Source organism: Elgaria multicarinata, chromosome 16, assembly GCF_023053635.1.
Source record: "Elgaria multicarinata webbii isolate HBS135686 ecotype San Diego chromosome 16, rElgMul1.1.pri, whole genome shotgun sequence".
NCBI lineage: Eukaryota > Metazoa > Chordata > Lepidosauria > Squamata > Anguidae > Elgaria > Elgaria multicarinata.
In genome coordinates, this window is record NC_086186.1 from 27,876,972 (window position 1) to 27,901,745 (window position 24,774).

Below are 24,774 nucleotides of genomic sequence, written 5' to 3' on the forward strand. Positions count from 1 at the left end.
TGGCAACTCTGGCATTTATTTTCCAGAAAACATTTAATCATAGAATAGCAGAGTTGGAAGGGCCTACAAGGCCATCGAGTCCAACCCCCTGCTCAATGCAGGAATCCACCCTAAAGCATCCCTGACAGATGGTTGTCCAGCTGCCTCTTGAAGGCCTCTAGTGTGGGAGAGCCCACAACCTCCCTAGGTAACTGGTTCCATTGGCATACTGCTCTAACAGGCAGGAAGTTTTTCCTGATGTCCAGTTGGAATCTGGCTTCCTTTAACTTGAGCCCGTTATTCCGTGTCCTGCACTCTGGGAGGATCGAGAAGAGATCCTGGCCCTCCTCGGTGTGACAACCTTTCAAGTATTTGAAGAGTGCTATCATGTTTTTGGAGGGGTGTGATGACCTTCACATGTATTGTACTAGTTGATTTGTATTTTTCTATGCGATAATTCTTTTTGTTATAGCCCTTGGCTTATACAATAAACACGTGTTCATGTTGATTGCATCCGTTTTAGATTTTAGCGATTTGCATAGTCTTCTTCCCTGGGTCTGTACGACATGAAGAACAGTGGGATAAAAATGTAATAAATTTAATAACAAATGACGTTCAGTCCGCTCTCACTGAGCAAGCATGGAATACAACAGTAAGGGAACGTAAGTGTTGATGAGGTTGGACACACTGATGACTTTGGGGGGGGGGGGTGTCTGGGCAAAAAAGGGCCATCACATTCGCTCAGTCCCGCTGCTGGAGAAGTCCGTCTGCAGCGGTGTAATGTTGTGGTCATAAGTCGCATATTCCGAAGTGCCAATGCTTGCCATTTTGAGTTGCTGAGCTGCATGGGTCAGCTGGAAGGCAGCGTCGGGGTGGGCAGTATCCGGGAGAAGAGTGCATTCTCTCTCGAGTAGATCCGCCACGCCCTTCAACAGGTCCAGAAACCCAAAGGCCAGGGCCGCCTTCCGTAAGCGATTCAGTTCCTGGGAGGGGAAAAGAAGAGAATGCGCAACGCTAAGTTTGTGTTTTAATAGACCCCAGAACGGTTGTTTTAAATGGATGCTGCTGTTTTTATACTGTTGTTTTTATGTCTCGGATGGTTTTTAAATTTTGTATACTTTTAATGTTTATTTTTTTTAGCTTTTGTGAACCGCCCAGAGAGCTTTGGCTGTGGGGCGGTATATAAATGTAATTAAATAAATAAATAAGAGAGAACAACTTCCGATCAAGCGTTTGTACAGTCCTGGGCAGGGAGAAAGAGCTCCGAAAATCGCCAGGTAATCTCAGTGGGGAAGGGTAGAAAAGGAGGCGGACAATCTTAATTTTATTTATTTATTTATTTATTACATTTCTATACTGCCCAATAGCCGGAGCTCTCTGGGTGGTTCACAAAAATTAAAAACATTCAAAGTATAAAACAACAGTATAAAACCATACTATAAAATACAATATAAAAGCTCAACCAGATAAAAACAGCAGCAATGCAAAATTACAAATTTAAAACACCAAGTTAAAATTTATTTATAGACTGTTAAAATACCGGGAGAATAAAAAGGTCTTCACCTGGCGTCTAAAAGCATATAATGTAGGTGCCAAGCGAACCTCCTTAGGGAGCTCATTCCACAGCCGAGAAGGCCCTCCTCCTGGTAGCCACCTGCCTCACTTCCTTTGGCAGGGGCTCGCGGAGAAGGACCCCTGAGGATGACCTTAGGGTCCGGGCAGGTACATACGGGAGGAGGCGTTCCTTCAGATAGCCTGGCCCCAAGCCGTTTAGGGCTTTAAATGTTAATACCAGCACTTGGAATCGGGCCCGGACCTGGACTGGCAGCCAATGAAGCTGGAAAAGGACTTAAGCAAGCAAAGTTCTTGAAACTCCAACTTAATCCTTTCTGTACTGAGGGGGAAGTAGGGGAGTGCTTGCAATTTTATTCTTAACTAAAGAACAAGTCTCCCAAGCCAAAGGTGCCTGCTTGCCGTAAAAGCCTGTGCTCCTCACCTTGTAGAAGGTCTGTGTTTTTTCAGGAAGTTTTCTTGCATTCCTAAGTATCTTCTGCACATCAGTCTGTAGAGAGAGGAGGGGGAAAGAAAAAAATCTGGCTTACTGGAGCTTGAAACATCTCCAACTTTGCTTAAACACCAAGAAGGCCACTTGGCCTATGCCCACGCCCCCATTACGGTACCATTTTTAACGGAGGACACACTTACCCTCCCCACCTTCAGTTTTAAATCTTTGCATCCAATAGAAGCTGAGTGAATTGTACGATAAGACAAGGAGAAGCTGATGCAAAAGCTGGGGCGGTGGGGAGGGGTGTTGATGTGTGACGTGACCTGCCCATGCATGGAGGCAACCCACCCTCTTTCCCACACACATAAATCAACAGTCTTCATTTCATAGAATCATAGAATAGCGGAGTTGGAAGGGGCCTACAAGGCCATCGAGTCCAACCCCCTGCTCAATGCAGGAATCCATCCTAAAGCATCCCTGACAGATGGTTGTCCAGCTGCCTCTTGAAGGCCTCTAGTGTGGGAGAGACCACAACCTCCCTAGGTAACTGATTCCATTGTCGTACTGCTCTAACAGTCAGGAAGTTTTTCCTGATGTCCACCTGGAATCTGGCTTCCTTTAACTTGAGCCCGTTATTCCGTGTCCTGCACTCTGGGAGGATCGAGAAGAGATCCTGGCCCTCCTCTGTGTGACAACCTTTTAAGTATTTGAAGAGTGCTATCATGTCTCCCCTCAATTTCTCTCTTTACAGCTGGAGGATGGGAGGTGGAGAGATGATTACCCCCACCCCCGGTCCAAGTCCACTGGATAGGCTGGGAAATGGACTGTGCTCCGATTCCGCTCAGCCTCCACATCTAACTGCCATCGCTGAGCACCTCCCTGGAGGCACAGCGGCTGTACCTGGCTCTTCCCTCTCTGCCCAGGGACAGCAGTCCTGGGTGGGAAGGGAGTAAAGAGCTGGTAGCCAGGCAATCACAAGCCACCCAACGGGCAGCGCACAGAGGCCTGTGACTGGATGAACGGGAGTAACTGCAATGGCCCAAGGCAGGGGTGGGGAGCCTGGGGCCCAAATGCGGCCCTCCGAGGTTCCTTTTCCTGCCAAAGCGCTGAAAAGAGGCAGGTTCTGGTGCTCCAGAAATCATATAAAAGTTGTTTTATTGGTTAATATCCAAACGTGTTCTGCTCAACGTTTCGGACTGATTGTCCTTCGTCAGGAGCTATAACAATCTTTAAAATACACAAGTTAAAATAGAAACAGGAACAACGCTCGGAAATTAAATTGCATTCCTTTAACAAAACTATGCAAGTCTCAACAGTTCTTATATTCATGTTTGCTGTCAACAAAAGTGCAGTAAGAAATTCCAGAATAGTACACAAAATATTCCTAGACGTTTTACCTTGTCAATACCACAGAATAGATATTACAGTTTGTTATTACCAATAACCAAATATTCAAGAGGCAGCTGGACAACCATCTGTCAGGGATGCTTTAAGGTGAATTCCTGCAAAGAGCAGGGGGTTGGACTCAATGGCCTTGTAGGCCCCTTCCAACTCTGCTATTCTATCATTCAATGATTCTATCCCAAGGACAGGGTTTTTTTGTTTGCACCACCGTTGCTTTACACGTTGAAATAGGCGTGCCATACTGAAGGGTGGGGAAAATATTCGACTCCCTATGGCAGTGGGGACCTTCCACCTTGGGGGAACTTTTCCCCCATCAGCTTTTCTGTTGAGGACCTCCTGCCATGTTGCAGAGATATTCCAGGGTGCGTGTTCAGTTCATACCTGTTGGACTCCAGCTCCATTGCCACATAAGCTATGAGCACACCTCAAGACAGATCCAACATCACCCCCATCCTTTGAAGGGGTATCATTGGCCCTGGAGTCTTTGAGGACATCTTGCTCAGCCTTACTGAACTTTTAATTGAGGCCCCCTGGTAAACTGAGGAACAGCCTTCGGGTTCACGGTAGCAGGATTTGAGAGCCACGGCCATGGAGGAATTGGCTTCCGCACATAAAACTATGTGTGCAAGAGAAGGTGGAGGCCGCCGTAGACTTTGAACGAAAGGCTGCTCACCTGGAGGCCGTTTGGCTTAATCCACACAGTTACATTCTGCGCATAACTGCGTTTATTCTTGGGTTGCAAGGGAAAGGGACTCTTGTTATCATCTTCACCGTATGGATTCTCTTTAGCGTCTGAAAGAAAATTAACATTTGAAATGTAAGATCTATTCTGAGAATATCTCTCTCTCTCTCTCTCTCTCTCTCACACACACACACACGTTTATTTATTTAAAAGAAGCAAACAAGTTCCACACCAAGAAGACCCAAATTAAAGTGATGCATTCCTCAGATGCATTCCACTAAGCCTTCTGCAATGGCTGTAGCAAGAAGGACTAGACACTTGAAAAAAGGAACCTGAAAGATCAGGAAGAAATGCACAGAATACACACAGCGTCCCAGATCCAGAACTCTGCAAGTGCAACAGAACACCACCATTCGCACCAACAGATGAGGCAGTTCTGTGAACATAAAGGCAATCCATCTGTGATGAAGTGAATGGGGAAGCTCTGACGCACACATCGCAGCATCTACACGCAGCAGGGGCAAATGGTTTCAGAAGACAAATGTCTCGAAAGGCGAGAGAGTAAGTGGGACTATTCAATAAATAGGGCTGTGCACAAGCTACCCGAACCGCTTCAGATACGCTCCGGAACCGGATCCCGATACGCTCCGGAACCGAATCCAGAGTGAGAGCCGGAGGTCCAGATCGATATTCGGCCCCTATTTTGCCCCTCCTCCCCCCTTACCTGGCTCCGCTATCCGCTGCCGCACGGTTCGCGGCGGCAGAGCCAGGTAAGCCCCCCACTTACCTGGCTCCATCATCCGTCACGGTCTGGGCAGCAGCTTCAACTGTGGCCCAGGCCTCAGTTGAAGCTGCTGCCAAGACCACAACAGAGCCAGGTAAGCCCCCTCCCCCTCCCTCCTTACCTGGCTCCACCGTCGTCGCTGCACAGACTGCAGCAGTGGCGCCAGGTAAGCCCCCCTCCCCCTTTCCCCATTTACCTGGCTGCATGGACCGCAGTGGTGGCGGACAAGGGAGCCAGGTAAGCTCCCCTCGGTCCAAATCGCTTCAGGCCATTCCGAACCGCTTCGAGCCAATCTGGACCTCCACCAATCCGCTCCAGATCCGGGGATCCGGAACGGAGCGGAGCACAGCCCTACTATTCAAACAGGCATGGCCACTACCTGAGATGGGGCCCAGCTGGGCCATCTTCCCCAGCCAAGGGAGCGGCTCCGGTCCTGGCTCAAAGAGAGACATCATCAGGTTTGATTTCTTCTTGCTGTCAGCTTGAGAATACAGCATCCCGTACCATTCAGGCCTGAAAGGAAGGGCATAACATCCAAAATAAGAACAGAAGAGCAAAATATCCTGACTCATCCAGGTCTCTTTCGGCACGGGAGGCGGTTGGGCTTCTCTTTACTGCTGCAATGAACACAACCCGGGAATGACTTCCTGACCTCTTTCTTCCTTCTGTTTAACCTCCCGAAAATGTTTGGGGTTACTTGGTTCTGAGGCATGCCCTCTGCTGCAAAACCGAGAGGGCTCTTCCTCCTTGCAGGGGTTCCAGGAGACCATGAACAGACAAGTAAATCTAACGTCTCTTGTTCACACTGGAAATCTCCAATCCTCAATGAGTTCACTATTAATCTCTGGGTCAAAGTACATGCATTTCTAGACAATGTCATCTCTGTGGCCCCTAAGTCCATCTTCCATACCCCAACTGAACAATGGCCACCATGCCTTCCACTTTCAGACTGCCATGCAGCAAGACACAGAAGTTGGGGATTTTCCCCGCTATCTGATTGGCGGAATTCTCATCTTCAACATCGTCCGCAATCCCTGGACCCACCTCATCACCTTCTAGGAAAAAGGAGAACAGAACACCATCAGAACGGGCTCCCTCTCACTGGGGTTCCCAGTGGCTGGGGACAGGAAAAGTAGAAGGGCTCACCTTTGTTGAGAGCAATGGGCAATACCAAGTGCCTAGACAGGACGGGGGGACTTGAGATGTCCGCTATGTCAATAAACCCAACTATTTCCAGATCTAGAATGAAAAAAACGCAGCAAAAAAAGAGAAAGGACAAAAATTACAAGAACACCCAACTGAGGATTTCCCCCCTTCTGAACAGAACATGCTGCCTCCCAAAGGCACAAAGACTCCATACCGGCTTTGCAAAAGGGCAGCGAGACGAAAGGAAACAAGGCACAGTAGCTGGTCCTCAATTTTAAATTCCAGACCAGGCAATCTGTGGTGGTTTCATAGAATCATAGAATAGCAGAGCTGGAAGGGGCCTACAAGGCCATCGAGTCCAACCCCCTGCTCAATGCAGGAATCCACCCTAAAGCATCCCTGACAGATGGCTGTCCAGCTGCCGCTTGAAGGCCTCTAGTGTGGGAGAGCCCACAACCTCCCTAGGGAACTGATTCCACCGTCGCACTGCTCTAACAGCCAGGAAGTTTTTCCTGATGCCCACCCGGAATCTGGCTTCCTGTAACTTGAGCCCGTCATTCCGTGTCCTGCACTCTGGGAGGACCGAGAAGAGATCCTGGCCCTCCTCTGTGCTCAGAGTGAAACAGAGTTTCACGTGCTCTCTCTATGGCGCCGCACTGCGTAAGTGGGACGGTGGAACACGCCTTGGGAAAAGCATATCAATCCTTTGTTGAGGGAATCGCACCGGCTACCTATTGGCTACCGGACCAGGCTTAAGTTTTTGGTATTATCGCACAAAGCCTTAACCAACTTGAGACCAGGATACCTGAGAGAGCGCCTTCTTCCTTACCAACCTGCCCGATCACTGAGGCCATTGGAAGGCATGCTTCTGGTGGCTCCACATGGAGTCCACCAGGAGAAGAGCCTTGAGTGTGGTGGCCCCTTTTTCTTTGGAACTCCCTGCCCCTGCAGGTCAGGCAGGCACCAACACTGTACTGCTTCCATGGTGCTCTTTTCCAGGAAGCATTCCTCAACTGACCAGCCACCATTTTTATAGGTATTCTATTTTAAATTGAACAATTTTAATATGCTTTTTTAATCATTTTACCATTTATGCCTATTTTCACCACTCTGGAATTGTGTTGCATAACTGAGCGGTATATAAATACTGTAAATAAATAAATGGCAGGTTTCTTCACCCTGAACACAGTATCCTGTGCACAGGAAGGAGACCAGGAATATAGCTGTGCTGAGAGCACTGTCCATCCTTGTACAAAAGGCCACAAATGTTGCTAGTTCACAATGTTTTTACTTCCTCACGAGCCCAACATTAGATGCTTATGGCAAACAGCATGAAAAAGGTGTGTGTGTGCGTGTGTGTCCTCTGCCCAGTTGCCAGGAGACAATGTTCACTAATAGCCATTGAACCATCTATCCTCCACTAATCAACATAGGTTAATCTGTCCTGGGGGCTCATAATGTCAGAGGTCTCATCTACACCAAGCAGGATATTCCACTATGAAAGCAGCATATAAAAGGCAGGAGCCACACTACTGCTTTATAGCAGTATTGAAGTGCACTGACAACTGTTGGGGCCCAGGACACATCCACACCAAGCAGAATATAACACTATGAAAGTGGTATGAAACTGGTGTATGGCATGTGTCAGTGGGCCCCAACAGTTGTCAGTGCACTTCAATACCGCTACAAAGCTGTAGTGTGGCTCCTGCCTTTTATATATCGCTTTCATACCACCTTCATAATGGAATATCCGAGACTGAAACCTAGCAAGACAGAAGCCCTGTGGGTGAGCGGTTCCCGAGTCCGGGAGACAGGCTCATTGCCTGTTCTGGATGGGGTTGCACTGCCTCTGAAAGAACAGGTTCGTCGTTTGGGGGTACTATTAGACCCATCTCTGTCGCTGGAGGCTCAAGTAGCCGCCACGGCTCGGAGTGCCTTTTACCATCTTCGGTTGGTTCGCCAACTACGGCCTCTCCTGGACAGGGATAGCTTGGCCACAGTGGTACAGGCACTGGTAACCTCAAGATTGGATTACTGCAACGCGCTGTGTGTGGGGCTGCCCTTGAAGCTGCTCCGGAAGCTGGAGCTAGTGCAGAATGCTGCAGCTCGGCTGTCATCCGGAGCTGCCCCTTTCCAGCATGTAACTCCTCTGCTGAGGGAACTGCACTGGCTGCCTATTCGCTACCGGGCCAGGTTGAAGGTTCTTGTACTTGTGTACAAAGCCCTAAACAACTTGGGACCAGGATACCTGAGAGAGCTCTGCCTTCTCCCTTACCAACCTGCCCGGTCACTGAGGTCATCCGAGGGCCTGCTCCTGGTGGTTCCACCTAGATCCATCCTCCGATTGGAATCCACCAGGGGAAGAGCCTTCAGCGTGGTGGCCCCCCTCCTGTGGAACTCCCTGCCTCTGGAGGTCAGGCAGGCTCCGACCTTGTACTCCTTTCGGCGCCTCCTGAAAACATCTTTATTCCAAGAAGCCTTTCTTTAACATGCAGCCTTGGATTTCTGTTATTGCTTCTTTTAAATTTTGTTTTAACTGTTTTATTCTGTTTTTATTTTCATTTTACCTTGTACACCGCTCTGAAATTTTTCAGAATGGGGAGCGGTATATAAATATTCTAAATAAATAAATAAATAAATATCCTGCTTGGTGTAGGTGAGCCCAGAGAGGCTTTCTCCCTTTCTTATGGAACCCAAGGCGGTCCAACAAAACTGATAGCCAATACGTAGGAACACAGGAAGCCGTCTTATACTGAGTCAGACCACCGCTCCATTCACTTCAGTGCTGTCAACACTGACCGGCAGCTGCTCTTTAGGGTTGTGGGCAGGTTTCTTTCTACCTGGAGAAGACGGGGATCTAACGTGGGACCTTCTGCTTGCAGTGTCTGTCCTCTACTACTGAGTTACGACGCCTCCCCATCCAGTAGCTTCGAGACAGACGTAAGAAAGTCACTGTCAAAGGTGTGGGGTCGGCAGATTAGTCACACTCACAGCGGAGTAGAGAACCACCAGTGGCTATTAATCACTTACAATGGCTATTCCATGTCGAGAGGCAGTGGGTGACAGAATGCTGTTAAACTGGTGCTGAAAGGGTTAAATTGTTTATTATTTATTTATTTATTTACAATATTTATATACCGTTCCCCATTGAAAATTTCGGAGCGGTGGTACAAGATAAAACAAAAATAAAAACAGAATAAAACACTTAAAAGAGATTTTAAAAGAAGCACATACAGTGACTCCTGGCTGGTCATTAAGGAAAGGCTTCCTGGAATAATGATGTTTTTAGGAGGCGCCGAAAGGAGTACAAAGTTAGCGCCTGCCTGACCTCCAGAGGCAGGGAGTTCCACAGGAGAGGAGTAATGAGAATTATGTCGCACGGATAAGGCTACTTTAGACTAAATATGGCTAATTTGATCTGGAATGGTGGAATGACTTGAGTGAGGGTTTGGGGGGGATTTATAAGACCCCTTAAAAGACCCCAGACTCATATTTTAAAGACCCCCCCAGATGTACCTTCCAGACTCCTGAGCCATGGGTACGAAGACTTTGAAGTTTTGGTTCTATGCCAATTAATTTTATTAACTAAGATTTGCAGGGTGGTCTTTGAGGAAAAAGAAAAAAAAACGCAGCTGACTTGACCAATATCTCTTGCTGAGGAGCGACAGCAGAAGAGGGTTTATGGCCTTCATGGCCTGATTTAAGGCTAGCTGAACCTTTGGTCTTATCAAGCAGAGGCTTCACTTACATCCTTATTTTATCAGTATGCACCAATATCGAGGGTTGCATTTTATTGCTTTCAAGCCAGAGACCTGGTTCAGATGATCACGGCGGGGGAAGGAAGCATCGTGGCTTCCCTGCTGTGTGCATGACTGCCATTTGCAGAATCTCCCACGATGCAGCGGGGCTTGGCGTGTCATGCAAATTTATTTATTTATTTATTTATTGCATTTATATCCTGCCTTTTCCCCTCCAAGGAATCCTCCTCCTCTCCATTTTATCCTCACAACAACAACCCTGTGAGGTGGGTTGGGCTGAGAGTCTGTGACTGGCCCCAAATCACCCAGGCCTTGTCGCGCCCTGTGCTTTAGCGTGGGCAATTATGCAAGTGGTGGTCGCGTACGTATCACGCATGGGGGCAAGAACCACAATGGTTCCTTTCACCACCATAATCGTCTGAACCCATTCAGAGGAAAAAAGAACAGTACAGGAAGAGAATATGAACAGAAGTCTTTGAAGATTGCTGCAGCAGCAGCAATGGTTTACCTGTATTAATTATTTTAGGGATTGGATCGATTTCCTCATCTATAACGAAAGGTTCTGGCCTTGGAAAGGCTTGCACATCCGAAGACAAGTGGCCGCATTTCAAGACAGCATGGAAGGGTGTATAAGCTACGTCTATTAGCTTTCTAGAACAGGAGTTTTATCATTAGGACAAGAAGTTAAATCCATTGAAGCAAACATTTTTTGGTCAACAGAATGGTGACAAGATATCTTCTGCTGAACTAATTTCTGGTTGAACAGAACCAGGTGAGCGTTCAAGTTGCATAGGATTCTTCATTAGGCAGAGAGGCTTGTATGCTATGCATTTAAACCGCTCTTAAACTGTCATAAACCCACTAAGATGACAGGCAGTTCTATTAAAATGTGCTGACATTGATAGATCCCTTGCCACACATAGAAATTACAATTCCCAGAGTTGACTCGCTAGAATTTTCAGAGGTCTGCTTCAGAAGGGAGGGAAGGAATCACAGAGAACCCCATTTCTGTGTGAAAATGCAGAGTTTAATTGCCATCTTCCCAATCAAAAGTTCTGTATAATTCAATGAATGCTCTCCCCTCCTCCCCCAGATCAATCAAATAACTTCATATCTGATGTTCTTTGGACCCAGCATGTGAATCAGAGCACCAACACAGTCAAATGTTAAGTACGTTTAAGTCTTATTCATTTCAGTTAAAGAGTTTAACTATGGCTGGGTTGTGACCATGGCTGTTCCCCCCGCTCTCTCAAAACGCCCTGTAACTCAATAGTTATAGCCTTAATTCCCATCACAGATCAGTAACTCATCTACTGGGGAGGAAAACTGGGGAGGAACAAGAAGGGAAATAATGTACAACTGAACATCAGTTTCATCTGAAGAGTGAATGTTCCTGGTGTAATTTACCCGAGAAAACATGTGGGCTAAGGAGGAAGTGCAGGAAACAAACGCACACCTCTTAACGCAAGACTGTGCTGAAGGGAAACTTTCAAGCAGTGATAGTCTCCCCCGTGTACTCACCCAAACATGGACTGTACATTCTTCAAGCAAAGCGGTCCATCAATAGTAAAAATCTGCCCTTCCCCATTGTTTAAGTCTATGAGCCGTTCAAGGCAGTCTAAAGAATCTGAGTTCTGGAGCTGTAAGCAGAAGGAAATATCATTTATTTATTTATTTATTTATTTATTTCTTACATTTTTATACCACCCAATAGCCGAAGCTCTCTGGGCGGTTCACAAAAATTAAAACCATAATAAAACAACCAACAGGTTAAAAGCACAAATACAAAATACAGTATAAGAAGCACAACCAGGATAAAACCACGCAGCACAATTGATATAAGATTAAAATACAGAGTTAGAACAGTAAAATTTAAATTTGTTAAAATTAAGTGTTAAAATACTGGGAGAATAAAAAGGTCTTCAGCTGGTGACGAAAGGAGTACAGTGTAGGCACCAGGCGGACCTCTCTGGGGAGCTCGTTCCACAACCGGGGTGCCACAGCGGAGAAGGCCCTCCTCCTAGTAGCCACCTGCCTCACTTCCTTTTCCTCACGGAAAAGGGCGCCTGTAGATGATCTTAAGGTCCAGGCAGGTACATATGGGAGGAGGCGTTCCTTCAAATAACCTGGCCCCAAACCGTTTAGGGCTTTGAATGTCAATACCAGCACTTTGAATCAGGCCCGGACCTGGACTGGCAGCCAATGAAGTTGTAAAAGGACTGGCGTAATCTGATCTCGCCAGCCACTTCATACACAATGCAAGGATGTGTCAAAACATGTACGTTTGGAAAGTATGTTTTACTGAACATATGGTAGTGAGCATTTCAAATTATTCATCTACTGTATAGCATTCTAAGCAACGTTGGGCTATCCTGCGTTTCCATCCATTCACAAGATCCAGCAGTGGTGCAAAATATCCCGCTGCCCAAGGCAGAGTAGCTAAGGAATCTATGCCCCCACGGCCACCAGAATGAGAGATTGGGCTGGAAGCCTCTCTTGAGAGACACCCAGGCTTCCTCAAAGCAAGGCATTGGGCCTGTTCAGACGACACGCTAAGCCATGGTTAGGCCGCTAACCCTTCTGCAGCAAATGGTTAGTGAGTGTGTTTAAACTGTGGTTATGTAATCACCGTGGTTAGGAATGGGGCACATGACACACTGAGCCATCATGTTTAGCTCAAAATGCTTAGCCACCGTGGCTTAGCATGTCGTCTGTACAGGGTCATTGTGAGGTGGCCCTGGAGACTGCCTGTTCAGACAGTCTCTAGAGCCACCGCACAATGCCTCACTTTGAGGAAGGACCCCCTCAAAGCAGGCCTGGGGGACACTCCCAGAATGAAAGAATAGGGCAGTCTCTCCAGGCAGACCACTCATCCAATGTCCTACTTACTGTATCTAAGCTGACATGCAACTGAAATGATACCAACCTCTATTTCCCTTGTGTCTGCATGTAGACTGTAAGCCCCTTGGGGTAGGGACTATTAAACCTATTCTTTTCAGGTACCATGAACGCAGGTGGTACTTTACTACTACCGATGATAATAAGAAGTGCCATGCTGGATCAGACCAAGGGTCCATCTGGTCCAGCACTCTGTTCACACAGAGGCCAACCAGATGTCGGGCAGGGACCCACAAAGCAGGACCTTCCCACCCATGTTCCCCAGCAACTGGTGCACACAGGCTAACTGCCTCAGATACTGGAGATAGCACACAACCATCAGGGCTAGTAGCCATGGATAGCCTTCTCCTCCAGGAATTTATCCAAACCCCATTTAAAGCCAAATTGGTGGCCATCATAGAGTCATAGACTAGCAGAGTTGGAAGGGGCCTACAAGGCCATCGAGTCCAACCCCCTGCTCAATGCAGGAATCCACCCTAAAGCATCCCTGACAGATGGTTGTCCAGCTGCCTCTTGAAGGCCTCTAGTGTGGGAGAGCCCACAACCTCCCTAGGTAACTGGTTCCATTGTCGTACTGCTCTAACAGTCAGGAAGTTTTTCCTGATGTCCAGCTGGAATCTGGCTTCCTTTAACTTGAGCCCGTTACTTTACTACCCATCTTGTGGTAGTAAATTCCATACTTTAACTATGCACTGTGTGAAGAAGTCCTTCCTTTTATTCGTCCTGAATCTCCCATGAAGAATAATACTAAGGATTTCCCCTGCACTGATGCAACGCTTTATCCACAAATTTGCAACTTAGGTACATGACAGTCCAAATAGTCTACAGATCAAATGCAAGCAATGTGCTGTGCTGATGCAGGCACCAGGCAGCCAGTGGGGACTCACCTCCTCCAGATTGGCCATGCACATGACGTATAGCTTTGATGGAAAAGGGAACGGCAGTGGGAACCGGTTGCTTTCACTTCGTTGGCTGAGAGTAGCTAAAGAGTGGCGGAGCGAGCCTCTGCCAATGCCTAAGCTGCCGTCAGTGACAAGGACCACCTAATGAAAAAGAAATAAGAGAGGCAGACATTGACTCCGCAAATGTGTTGACCGCCAGATATTATCCCACCCTGCAAAATCTTGGGCATGGGCTTTAAGAGCGCCAGTCTGACACATTGTGCACTGGGCAGTCTAGGACTGATCACATTCTCTCAGCCTCAGTTTCCTAGCCGTAAGTTGGGAATTATGGCAACCTAGCTCTCAAGAGGTGTTGCAAAAGCTGAAAATATTATTTCCTTTTGGGGTAGTGTTAGATATGAAGCTTGAATGTGCTTTTGGGCACATTTGTACAGCATGGAAATTTATTAAGACAGACACACATACTGAGTGCGTCTATCTTACGTTGAGTCATCATTGATTCATTAAGTTCAGTACTGTCTAGAATGACTCGCAATGGCTATCAGGGTTTCAAACAGGAGTTTTTCTCAGTCCTGCCTGGAGATGATGGTTACTGAACCTGGGACCTTCTGCATGCAAAGCCTGTGCTTTGCCACTGAGCTATGGCTTCCCCATCTCCATTAGAATTTCATAGCTATCCCTCCTGTGGCAGTGTGTAATAAGGGGGTTGGACTCGATGGCCTTGTAGGCCCCTTCCAACTCTGCTATTCTATGATTCTAAGGGGGAAACACTTGGCTCCTGAGTCAAAGACAGGCTTCAGGGATGCTATCTATCCAGCGGCAAAAGCGGTTCAGAGAAAGCACTAAGTGACAAGCAGAACTTTCTAACAACCTACTCCTTGCCCACCTTGAGCCTATGAAAATGGAGGTGAGTACATTTGCTCTAGTTTTGGTGCCAAATACTTCATTACAGGCGTGACGCTGTTCTCTCTGGATGTGTTCAGTTCAATGCCGAATTCTAGCTTATAGAAGTCATTAGCAATGCAGCACCATAGAACTTTCAAATGCCTGCACCTGGAATGTACTCTGAAACCTCACCTGGCAGGGAATGGCAGCACCCCATTCCTGTTGCACAATATTGCAAACCCCCAACAGGGCTGACTCCAGGCATGTTTTGTCATAATCATCCATGTTACTCAGGGCTTCCTGCGAATACAAGTTACACATTAATCAGCCTGCGTTAGGGAAAAGTCCTACATGTGACGCTGTGTTCATTGGACTGATTTTAGAAAGCGCTGAAAATGAAACCTATCATTCTAAGGTAAAATGCACACTGCATTTAACAATTTAACCCAAACATTTCTCTGCCTTTATATTTTGCACCTGGAGTGTATTGTAGTCTCTTGTGAAGGGAACCATCAGTTCCCAGAGTGATGAAAACACAACCAAGGCAGTAAACTCCAGCTTGTAGTTAGTGGCCATATGTTCAAACAGCATGGTCAAGCCATGGGCTGCTAGATGCTTCCGCTGATACTCCTCAGAGCCCTCGATGGAGACTGGCCGAGTCATGGAAAGAGACACATCCATCACCACCACAGTTGGCATGGTGGCCCACTTCTTTGTGCTCTCAAACGCAGAAGGAGAAATTGCTGCAGAGGAGAAAAAGGAATGAATATCCAACAGTTATTGTCTTCTCAATTACATATATAGGCTCACCCACCTCCTGCATATCCCACTAGTTAGAGGGACTGTCATAACCTACTTCCATACTCACAGTTTAGGGCAGGGACAAAAAAAATGGGAAATATAAATAAGAATGTAAGGAAGAGGCAAAGCTGGTGCATGCTATAGAAAGGAATGTAAAAAAACAAAAACATGAAAAGTGACAAAAGGGATCTAGGAAAGAAGTACAAAGAAGTATGCAGATCCATGGTGGGTGCATAGAGGATGGTAGACAAAAACAGGGACAAGCCAATTAAAGGGTGATAAAGAAATCTGCTAGAGTGGTGAATTGAGGGAGGGAGGGAGGTGCATTTGCCCATAAGGGGTGGATAACATAAAAGAGGTGAATGCATACAAAAGGAAGACTGGTAGGGGGAAAAAGGAGAGTCCAAACCTATTGGAAAGGAAAGCGACAGTAAAAGGAATCTGAGGGAAGAGCACAAACTGGCAGAGAAAGAGAATATTACCCATCAGAGGATGCTATAATAATAATAATAATAATAATAATATTTCTTACCCGCCTCTCTGATTGGATCGAGGCGGGGAACAATACATAAAATACTGATTAAAAACATAGTATACACTGTTAAAAAAACATCCTAAAAACATCCTAAAGTAAGTCTACAGTGAGGGTCAAAAGGATGGATGCAGACTGCCCCCCTCTGTCCCTTCCTTCAGATCCTTAGGTGTGGCCCTATCAAGGCTTTAACCAAGTCTCAAGTACAGGTATTGGCCTTTGCTTAGGGTGACCCTATGAAAAGGAGGACAGGGCTCCTGTATCTTTAACAGCTGTATAGAAAAGGGAATTTCAGCAGGTGTCATTTGAATGCATGTAACACCTGTTGAAATTTTGTCTTCATTATAACAGTTAAAGCTGCAGGAGTCCTGCCCTCTTGACCAGATACAAAAGAGAGGAGGGCACCTGCAGCTTTAACTATTGTGATGAAGAGGGAATTTCACCAGATACTGTATGCATACAAATGACACCTGCTGAAAATCCCATTTCTCTACAACTGTTAAAGATACAGGAGCCCTGTCCTCCTTTTCATAGGGTCACCCTACTATATGTGTACATCAGCCTGCCCTGTATTGATGTTCCCTGCCTGGAATGCATGGCTGGCGTGGGCGGTGGGGGCGGCTAGCAGGGACACAATGACGGAAGCAGGGCCAGTAGCTGCAGTAGCTGCAATTGTACTCCCCGTGATTACAATTGCATGGAGGACATCTGAAGAACTGTTGTTGTTTCAGAAACTTGTGAATCAGGGGCGTTATGCCAAATCAACAACCCAGGAAAGGGATCCTTCCAGCAGGAACAGGAAAGAACAAGAAAATCTAAGGTCATGAGATGGTGTCACTCTAGTGCATAGTCCCATACATGTGCAGCCCCCTGCCACAATCATCAGGGTGGCTTTGCTTCTAGTCTACTGAGCCATGAAGCACGTGGAGTGAAGCAGCAAGTATCAGTGAAGGCTCGTCTCTATGCCTTGGCCAGACCCTGAATCCTCTTGTTCCTGTCCAGGTAGGCTTCAGGGTCCGGCTCATTGGCCATGTTTGCCATAGGTAGGGTGACCCTATGGAAAGGAGGACAGGGCTCCTGTATCTTTAACAGCTGTATAGAAAAGGGAATTTCAGCAGGTGTCATTTGAATGCATGTAACACCTGTTGAAATTTTGTCTTCATTATAACAGTTAAAGCTGCAGGAGTCCTGCCCTCTTGACCAGATACAAAAGAGAGGAGGGCACCTGCAGCTTTAACTATTGTGATGAAGAGGGAATTTCACCAGGTGCTGCATGCATACAAATGACACCTGCTGAAAATCCCATTTCTCTACAACTGTTAAAGATACAGGAGCCCTGTCCTCCTTTTCCTAGGGTCACCCTATGTTTTTAATTGTCAAGAACCGCCCAGAGCGCTTCCGATACCGGGCAGCATATAAAGCTAAAAACAATCACTCGTTCAACATCAGGACATGGGGCGGAAGGGGGGTGGGGAAGCGGTGGGTGGGGGGCTTGGACGGGGGGGGCGGCGGGGGGGGGTCTTGGAGGAGGCGCCCCCGGCTGTCTATGGGGCCGGGGGAGGGAAGGGGATGAGAAAACCCTACGGGGGGGGACGAGACTAACCTGCAGGCCGCCGCCATGTTGGGTCCCCCTCATAAAACCTTCCCTGCTTCTTCCGCAACCGCGAATTTTGGGTCCGGGAAGGCAAATGGCCCTACCAGGCATGCTCAGGATAGGGTTCCTTTTGTGCCTAGTCTTGAAACTTCAGCTAGTTCAAAATATATTTATTTATTTATTTATTTATTACATTTTTATACCGCCCAATAGCCGAAGCTCTCGGGGCGGTTCACAAAAATTAAAACCATCATAAAAACAACCAACAAGTTAAAAACACAAATACAAATACAATATAAAAAGCACAAACAGGATAAAACCACGCAGCAAAATTGATATAAGGTTAAAATACAGAGTTAAAACAGTATAATTTAAATTTAAGTTAAAATTAAGTGTTAAAATACTGAGTGAATAAAAAGGTCTCCAGCTGGCGACGAAAGGAGTACAGTGTAGGCACCAGGCGGACCTCTCTGGGGAGGTCATTCCACAGCCGGGGTGCCACAGCGGAGAAAGCCCTCCTCCTAGTAGCCACCTGCCTCACTTCCTTTGGCAGGGGCTCACCGAGAAGGGCCCCTGTGGATGATCTTAAGGTCCGGGTAGGTACATATAGCAGCCAGGTTGGTCACCGGCACACCTTGTTGGGGACACACACCATATTACACCAACTTTAAAGTCTCTTCACTGGCTGCCAATTAGTTTCTGGGCGAAGTATAAAGTGTTGGTTATCACCTTTAAAGCCCTACGTGGTTTGGGTCCAGGTGACCTGCGGGGTTGCCTTCTCCCGTACAATCCGCCCCGCACACTCAGGTCCTAAGGGAAGAATCTACTTCAGCCAGCAAAATCTAGATTAACAACTGTTACCCAGAGGACCTTCTCTTCTGCTGCTCCCAGACTGTGGAATGGCCTGCCGGAGGAGATTCGTCGGCTTAACACTCTCTCTTAAGTTTAAGACAGTTGTAAAGACTAGTCTCTTCCGGCAGGCCTACCAGATGAATTTTAAACCTAAGAATTTTAAGATGTTGTGATTGTTATTTTAATATTGTATTGGTTGTGCTCTTTTAACTAATTCTATGTATTGTATTTAGCGTTGTTCCTCACCTTGATCCAGAGGGAGAGGCGGGTAATAAATAAATTTATTATTTATAGGTTTTAACTTATATAGCCCTACATGGCTTGGGACTGCAATACCTGATGGAACGCCTCTCCCGACATGAACCTACCCGTACACTGCGCTCAACATCTAAGGTCCTCCTCCGAGTGCCTCCTCCGAGGGAAGCTCGGAGAATGGCAACAAGGGAGAGGGCCTTCTCGGTGGTGGCCCCCCGACTGTGGAATGATCTCCCCGATGAGGCTCGCCTGGCGCCAACATTGTTATCTTTTCGGCGACAGTTCAAGACTTTTCTCCCAGGCATTTTAACAGCATTTAACAACGTTAAGTTTGTTTTTAACGGACCCCAGAATTGTTGTTTTTAAAATGGATACTGTTGTTTTTATGTTTTTGATGATTTTTAAATTTTGTATACTTTTTAATGTTTACCATTTTTAACTGTTGTAAACCGCCCAGAGAGCTTCGGCTGTGGGGTGGTATATAAATGTAATAAATAAATAAATAAATAAATAGTTTTAGTATGTCCCCACAAAGAGCTGCCTGTTTGCTATGGCAGGATCCTCTTTGAAGCCCCCTATCCCCTGGGCTCAATCCAGTCTCCCTGAAACAGTAAATGAGGGGAGGGAGTGCATAGGGAATAGCTTTGTTTGTCTTGTGGCGATTGGAGCAACCAGCCATTCTCTGTCTCATGGAGATCGGGCTGATCTCAGAGAGAGGCTTCAAAGAAAATCCTGCAGTACGGTTGTGTGTGTCGTGTTCCCTCTCCCCCCTCCCCACCAAAATAAGTATTCAGCTGCAAAAATGGACTCCAAACTACACTTTTCCTATTGCTTCATCTTTCTGTCATCCCTTTTTGGAGCTCTCTGCTGTCTCCACGTGGCGTTGCTTTGGGACTGCCCTGCTGCAGATGGGGATTGGTGTGACCAAATTTTGTACCCCGGGACTTTTGTTACTCCAGTTACACTCTCAGTCTAACCTACCTCCCTGGGTTGTTATGAAGATAAAGTGGGGAAGGCCACGTTGGCCACCCTGAACTTCTTGGAGCAGACATGAGATCAAAATGTTAATTTATGGTTACGTAGACTACGTGAAAAGGAGGACAGGGCTCCTGTACCTTTAACAGTTGCATAGAAAAGGGAATTTCAGCAGGTGTCATTTGTATATATGGAGAACCTGGTGAAATTCCCTCTTCATCACAACAGTTAAAGCTGCAGGAGCTATACTAGAGTGACCAGATTGAAAAGAGGGCAGGGCACCTGCAGCTTTAAATGTTGTGAGGAAGAGAAAATTTCACCAGGTTCTCCATATCTACAAATGACACCTGCTGAGATACAGGAGCCCTGTCCTCCTTTCCATATAGTCATCCTAAACAGTTACGCTTCTGCACCCCAGTCCTGGGAGGGGTGGATTTGCAGAGGGCTTCAGCACTAACTCAGACTTGAGTTTCCTAGAAGGAAGGCACTGGAGACTTGTGGTGTTTCTTTTAGGAAGGTTTATTTGAGCTCATGTCCACACTCGGCTGGGCAGGCATGACCTTAATGTCCACGTGCCTCAGTTTCCCTTTTCTGCGCCATGGGTTGCGTGCCGCTTGTGGGGTCAAAGGACTGCTGCTTCATACACACTCACACCCAAACCTTGTGCGTTGGAGGCAATTCCTTAAATGAAATGTTGTATCAATTCCCCCCTTCTGTGCCAGTATAAGCTTCTTTTGCTGACATTTAAAGCGTGTCATGGTCTTGCACCTTCTTATCTCCTCTCTCATTTCACTCTACCCTCCCTTCTTCAAATGTTATGTTGCTCTCCGGCCCAAGAGTCTCCATCTCTCTTGCCCGGCTTTGCCGTTCTCTCTGGCTGCCCTGTTTGCTTGGAATGCTCTTCCAGAGCATCTAGGTACCAAGAGTTCCATCGTAGATTTTAAAACGCGCTTGAAAACTCATTTGTTTTCAATAGCTTTTGGTATTTTAGCTTGATTTACTGTTCTTATTACTATGATTATTCTCTTATTTCTGTTTTGTGAACCCCTTCCCCCCTTTCATATGTTTTAATGTGATTTTAGATTGTAAGCCTCTAGGCAGAGTATTGCTGTTTTTTTTTTGTATATTTCGTACAGCACCAAGTACATTGTTGGTGCTATATAAATAAATAAATAACTGATGCCTGGCTCCAGTGGATTCATTTATTTATTTAAAATATTTATATCCCGCCCTATATCACTAAGATCTCAGGGCGGCGTACAGATAAAAACATACAGTATAAAACAATAAATATACACAGCTAAAATCAAATTAAACCATGAGTCCGTGGCTGAATTCGAGACCTACAGGAAAGCGGCGGGGCTGCTTTGGGAGACCTTCTGCCCTCATTTCGGCTCAGTTAATGAACTGAGTTGTCCTTCCTAGAGAGGCAGGAAACTTTAAGAGGGGGAAGACAATCGTGAGCGCACCTCCCTCGGTCGGCCAGGAAAGGGATAAAAGACGAGGGGGGACCGTGAGGCAGGTATGCTGGCGAGGGCCAGACAAAGAGCGGCTTCTAAAGGGACGAAGGGCGCGGGAGGCCGATGCTGGAGAGGCCGCAGGCTGCGATATTGGGTGAGGCAGGTGCAGGTGCAGCAGCAGCAGCAGCAGCAGGAGGAGGAGGTGCAGATGGAGGAGGAGGTGGAGGTGCAGGTGGAGGAGGTGGTGGAGGAGGAGGTGCAGGTGCAGATGCAGATGAAGGAGGAGGTGGAGGAGGAGGTGGAGGTGCAGGTGCAGGTGCAGATGCAGATGAAGGAGGAGGTGGAGGAGGAGGTGGAGGTGCAGATGCAGATGAAGGAGGAGGTGGAGGTGGAGGTGCAGGTGGTGGAGGAGGTGGAGGTGCAGGTGCAGATGCAGATGAAGGAGGAGGTGGAGGTGGAGGTGGAGGTGCAGGTGGTGGAGGAGGAGGTGCAGGTGCAGCAGCAGGAGGAGGAGGAGGAGGTGGTGGTGCAGGTGCAGGTGGAGGAGGTGCAGGTGGAGGAGGAGGTGCAGGTGGAGGAGGAGGTGGAGGTGTAGATGCAGATGGAGGAGGAGGTGGAGGTGGAGGTGCAGGTGGTGGAGGAGGAGGTGCAGGTGCAGCAGCAGGAGGAGGAGGAGGTGGTGGTGCAGGTGCAGGTGGAGGAGGTGCAGGTGGAGGAGGAGGTGCAGGTGGAGGAGGAGGTGGAGGTGTAGATGCAGATGGAGGAGGAGGTGGAGGTGGAGGTGCAGGTGGTGGAGGAGGAGGTGGTGCAGGTGCAGGTGCAGCAGCAGGAGGAGGAGGTGGTGGTGCAGGTGTAGGTGGAGGAGGTGCAGGTGGAGGAGGAGGTGCAGGTGTAGATGCAGATGGAGGAGGAGGTGGAGGTGCAGGTGGTGGAGGAGGAGGTGCAGGTGCAGCAGCAGGAGGAGGAGGAGGTGGTGGTGGAGGAGGTGCAGGTGGAGGAGGAGGTGGAGGTGCAGATGCAGATGGAGGAGGAGGTGGAGGTGCAGGTGGTGGAGGTGCAGATGCAGGTGGAGGAGGAGGTGGTGGTGCAGGTGGTGGAGGTGCAGATGGAGGAGGTGGAGGAGGAGGTGCAGATGGAGGAGGAGGAGGTGCAGTTGCAGGTGGTGGAGGTGCAGTTGCAGGTGGTGGAGGTGCAGGTGGAGGAGGAGGAGGGACGAAGGACTTTCCTGAGGGGGGAATTGGACAGAGACCACTGCACAGTCTTCCTGCCCCACCCTCCACCCCCCAAGCTCTCTCAGTCTCCACAGGGCCTTGCCTTGGGGCGGCCCTAGTGTGGGTGGCAAAAGGGGGGACAGGCGAAACTGGGCTTCAGCTGCTGCTCAGCTACATGGGGCTTCCTCAGAAGTTCCCTTGAAAAGTTGGCTGGACTCTCTCTCTCTCTACAAACGCTCAAGTTAAAGGAAGCCAGATTCCAGCTGGACATCAGGAAAAACTTCCTGACTGTTAGAGCAGTACGACAATGGAATCAATTTCCTAGGGAGGTTGTGGCCTCTCCCACACTAGAGGCCTTCAAGAGGCAGCTGGACAACCATCTGTCAGGGATGCTTTAGAGTGGATTCCTGCATTGAGCAGGGAGTTGGACTCGATGGCCTTGTAGGCCCCTTCCAACTCTGCTATTCTATGATCCTATGATTCTGTGTTTCAGAAACGAGCGTTTCCTCTTGTTGCAAGTTGTCCTAGAAGGGATAAATCTCTGAGACCCGATAGGATGGCCCTATTTGGGAGAGAGACAGGTGAATGTGACCCTCTTGATTCTATTGGAATTGCCAGCGGTTTTCAATATCATTGGCTATGGCTTTGTTTGGGACTTTTGGACTTTGTGGTACCTTTCCTAAGCTATGGTGTACATTCCAGCTTCTCGTACTGTGGTTTTGAGAAACTTCCAAGCATTTTGAAGGGATTTAACCCTCTTGATGCTGCATTTCAACTTCCTTTTTACCAGTGCCCTCATTTTATAGCTGTTTTTTGAAGTCAAATATGACTGTCTTGGACTTCCTGGGCAACTTTCCACTTCAGTCTATTTAAATATGATACCACTATGGTCACTATTTGTAATTGGTCCAAAAATATTCACATCTCATACTAGGTAATAGTTGGTTCCAGTTTACACACATATATAGTTCTACTGAGAATTACACACATCTGATGCAGTTGAACCTAGGCCACAAAAGTTTAATAACATGGCTACTCTTTCAGACAGTTCTATTATTGTAGACTGTTCGACTGATAGACAGATCGTACCATCTGGAAGTTTTTTCTTATATTTAATCAGAATCTAGGTAGCTGTAACTTATACCCATTATTTCGGGTCTTGCTTCTGTAGCCATGGAAAATAGTTCTTGACCGTGTTCCCTGTGGTATTCTTTTATGTACCTGAATACTGCTAACATGTCTCCCCTCAGTCTCCTTTTCTCCAGACTGAACATCCCAAGCTCCTTCGGCCTGTCCTCACGGGGCATGGCCTCAAGTCCCTGTATCCTCTTTGTTGTCCTCCTCTGAACCTGTTCTAACCTGTCGATATCCTTCTGGAAATGTGGCGCCCAGAATCGTACACAATACTCCAGGTGTAGTCTCACTAGTGCCGAGTAGAGAGGATAAGGACTTCACACGTCTTTGATACAAAGCTCCTTCTAACGTAGCCTAGAACTGCATTAGCCCTTCTAGCGGCTAACTTCCACTGCAGACTCATGTGCAGATTGCTGTCGATGACCACTCCCAAATCCTTCCCCGATGTAGTGATTCCAAGCCGTGAGTCCCCCATCTTGTATGTGTATCCTACATTTTTCCTCCCCAAATGTAATACCTTACATTTCTCCTGGTTAAAGGGCACCTTGATCCTCTCAGCCCAGACCTCCAACCTGTCCAAATCAGACTGCAATCTCATTCTGTCATACTGGGCGTTGGAGAGAGTCCCAGTTTTGTGTCATCTGCAAATTGGATAAGAAGCCTATCAATCCCATCATCCAGGTCATTAATAAAAATGTTGAATAATACGGGACCCAAGACAGAACCCTGTGGTACCCCGCTGGTTACTGCTCTCCAACTTGACGTAGAGCTGTTAAGGCTGACTCTTTGAGTGCAGTTAGCCAGCCAGTTGTGGACCCACCTTACTGTGATGCCATCCAAACCCAACTTTAGCAGCTTCTCAATGGGAAGGTCAGGTGGAACCTTGTCAAAATTCATTTTTACTGTACAAGCTTCTATGATCTAAGCAGGGGTGTGGCTGAGATCATGGAGGATGCCAAGAACCATAGGTGTTCCCAATCCAGAACACTCCCATCGCACCCGTGACGTATTCCTCAACATGGTGCCCTTCAGAACTAGTATTTTAAAATTCTTTCCTTGATTTTAATATTTGTACATGGATTTGTATGAAATGCATATAACTTTCTAGCAATTATAGGCATCAACAAAAGTGGACCCAATGTCCAAATAAGTATCCCTTTGAAAGTGGTGCCTGTATGCCACCTGTTCATATACTGAGAACATTGTAAGGTCCTCAATCCATTGTATTGTAGGGCATGAGTGTTTATCCTTGTAATATCAGTCATTTAACTTTCAAATGGGTGCATAAAATCCATTTACACCAACTGTTTGTTAATTTCCAAGAAGCAGGTAAATAATTTAAAAGAACATTTACATCTGTGGATATTAAAGACTGTTTCAATACAAAATTCGTCCATGTAAGAACCTCTTAGACTTTGCCAAAACATATGTTCAAAAGCCTCATTAGCTGTATTGCGCCACCAGCAATTATTTATTCATTTATTACATTTTTATACCGCCCAATAGCCGAAGCTCTC

The 24,774-nt window shown here is 47.2% G+C and overlaps 1 protein-coding gene across 1 annotated transcript; it reads right to left on the bottom strand.

Moving 5' to 3' along the window:
* Nucleotides 1-561: 561 nt before the first annotated feature.
* Nucleotides 562-17,394, bottom strand: INTS14 (integrator complex subunit 14). Its single transcript, XM_063142448.1, has 12 exons — nt 17,380-17,394; nt 14,921-15,186; nt 14,636-14,743; nt 13,544-13,699; nt 11,280-11,398; nt 10,267-10,409; nt 6,001-6,093; nt 5,765-5,909; nt 5,234-5,367; nt 4,062-4,180; nt 1,976-2,041; nt 562-962 (listed from the first exon to the last, which is right to left on the bottom strand). The coding sequence occupies exons 2-12, from the start codon at nt 15,140-15,142 to the stop codon at nt 711-713; spliced, it is 1,557 nt and encodes a 518-aa protein (XP_062998518.1). The 5' UTR covers nt 15,143-15,186; nt 17,380-17,394; the 3' UTR covers nt 562-710.
* Between the last annotated feature and the right edge of the window lie 7,380 nt (nt 17,395-24,774).

Excerpts from the sequence above, each read along its gene's own strand:
- INTS14 (XM_063142448.1), bottom strand. The coding sequence starts at position 15,142 with ATGCCAACTGTGGTGGTGATGGATGTGTCTCTTTCCATGACTCGGCCA. Across the intron at positions 14,744-14,920 it reads GAGACTACAATACACTCCAG|GAAGCCCTGAGTAACATGGA; the intron begins GTGCAAAATATA and ends TTGTATTCGCAG. Across the intron at positions 963-1,975 it reads AAACACAGACCTTCTACAAG|GAACTGAATCGCTTACGGAA; the intron begins GTGAGGAGCACA and ends TTCCCCTCCCAG.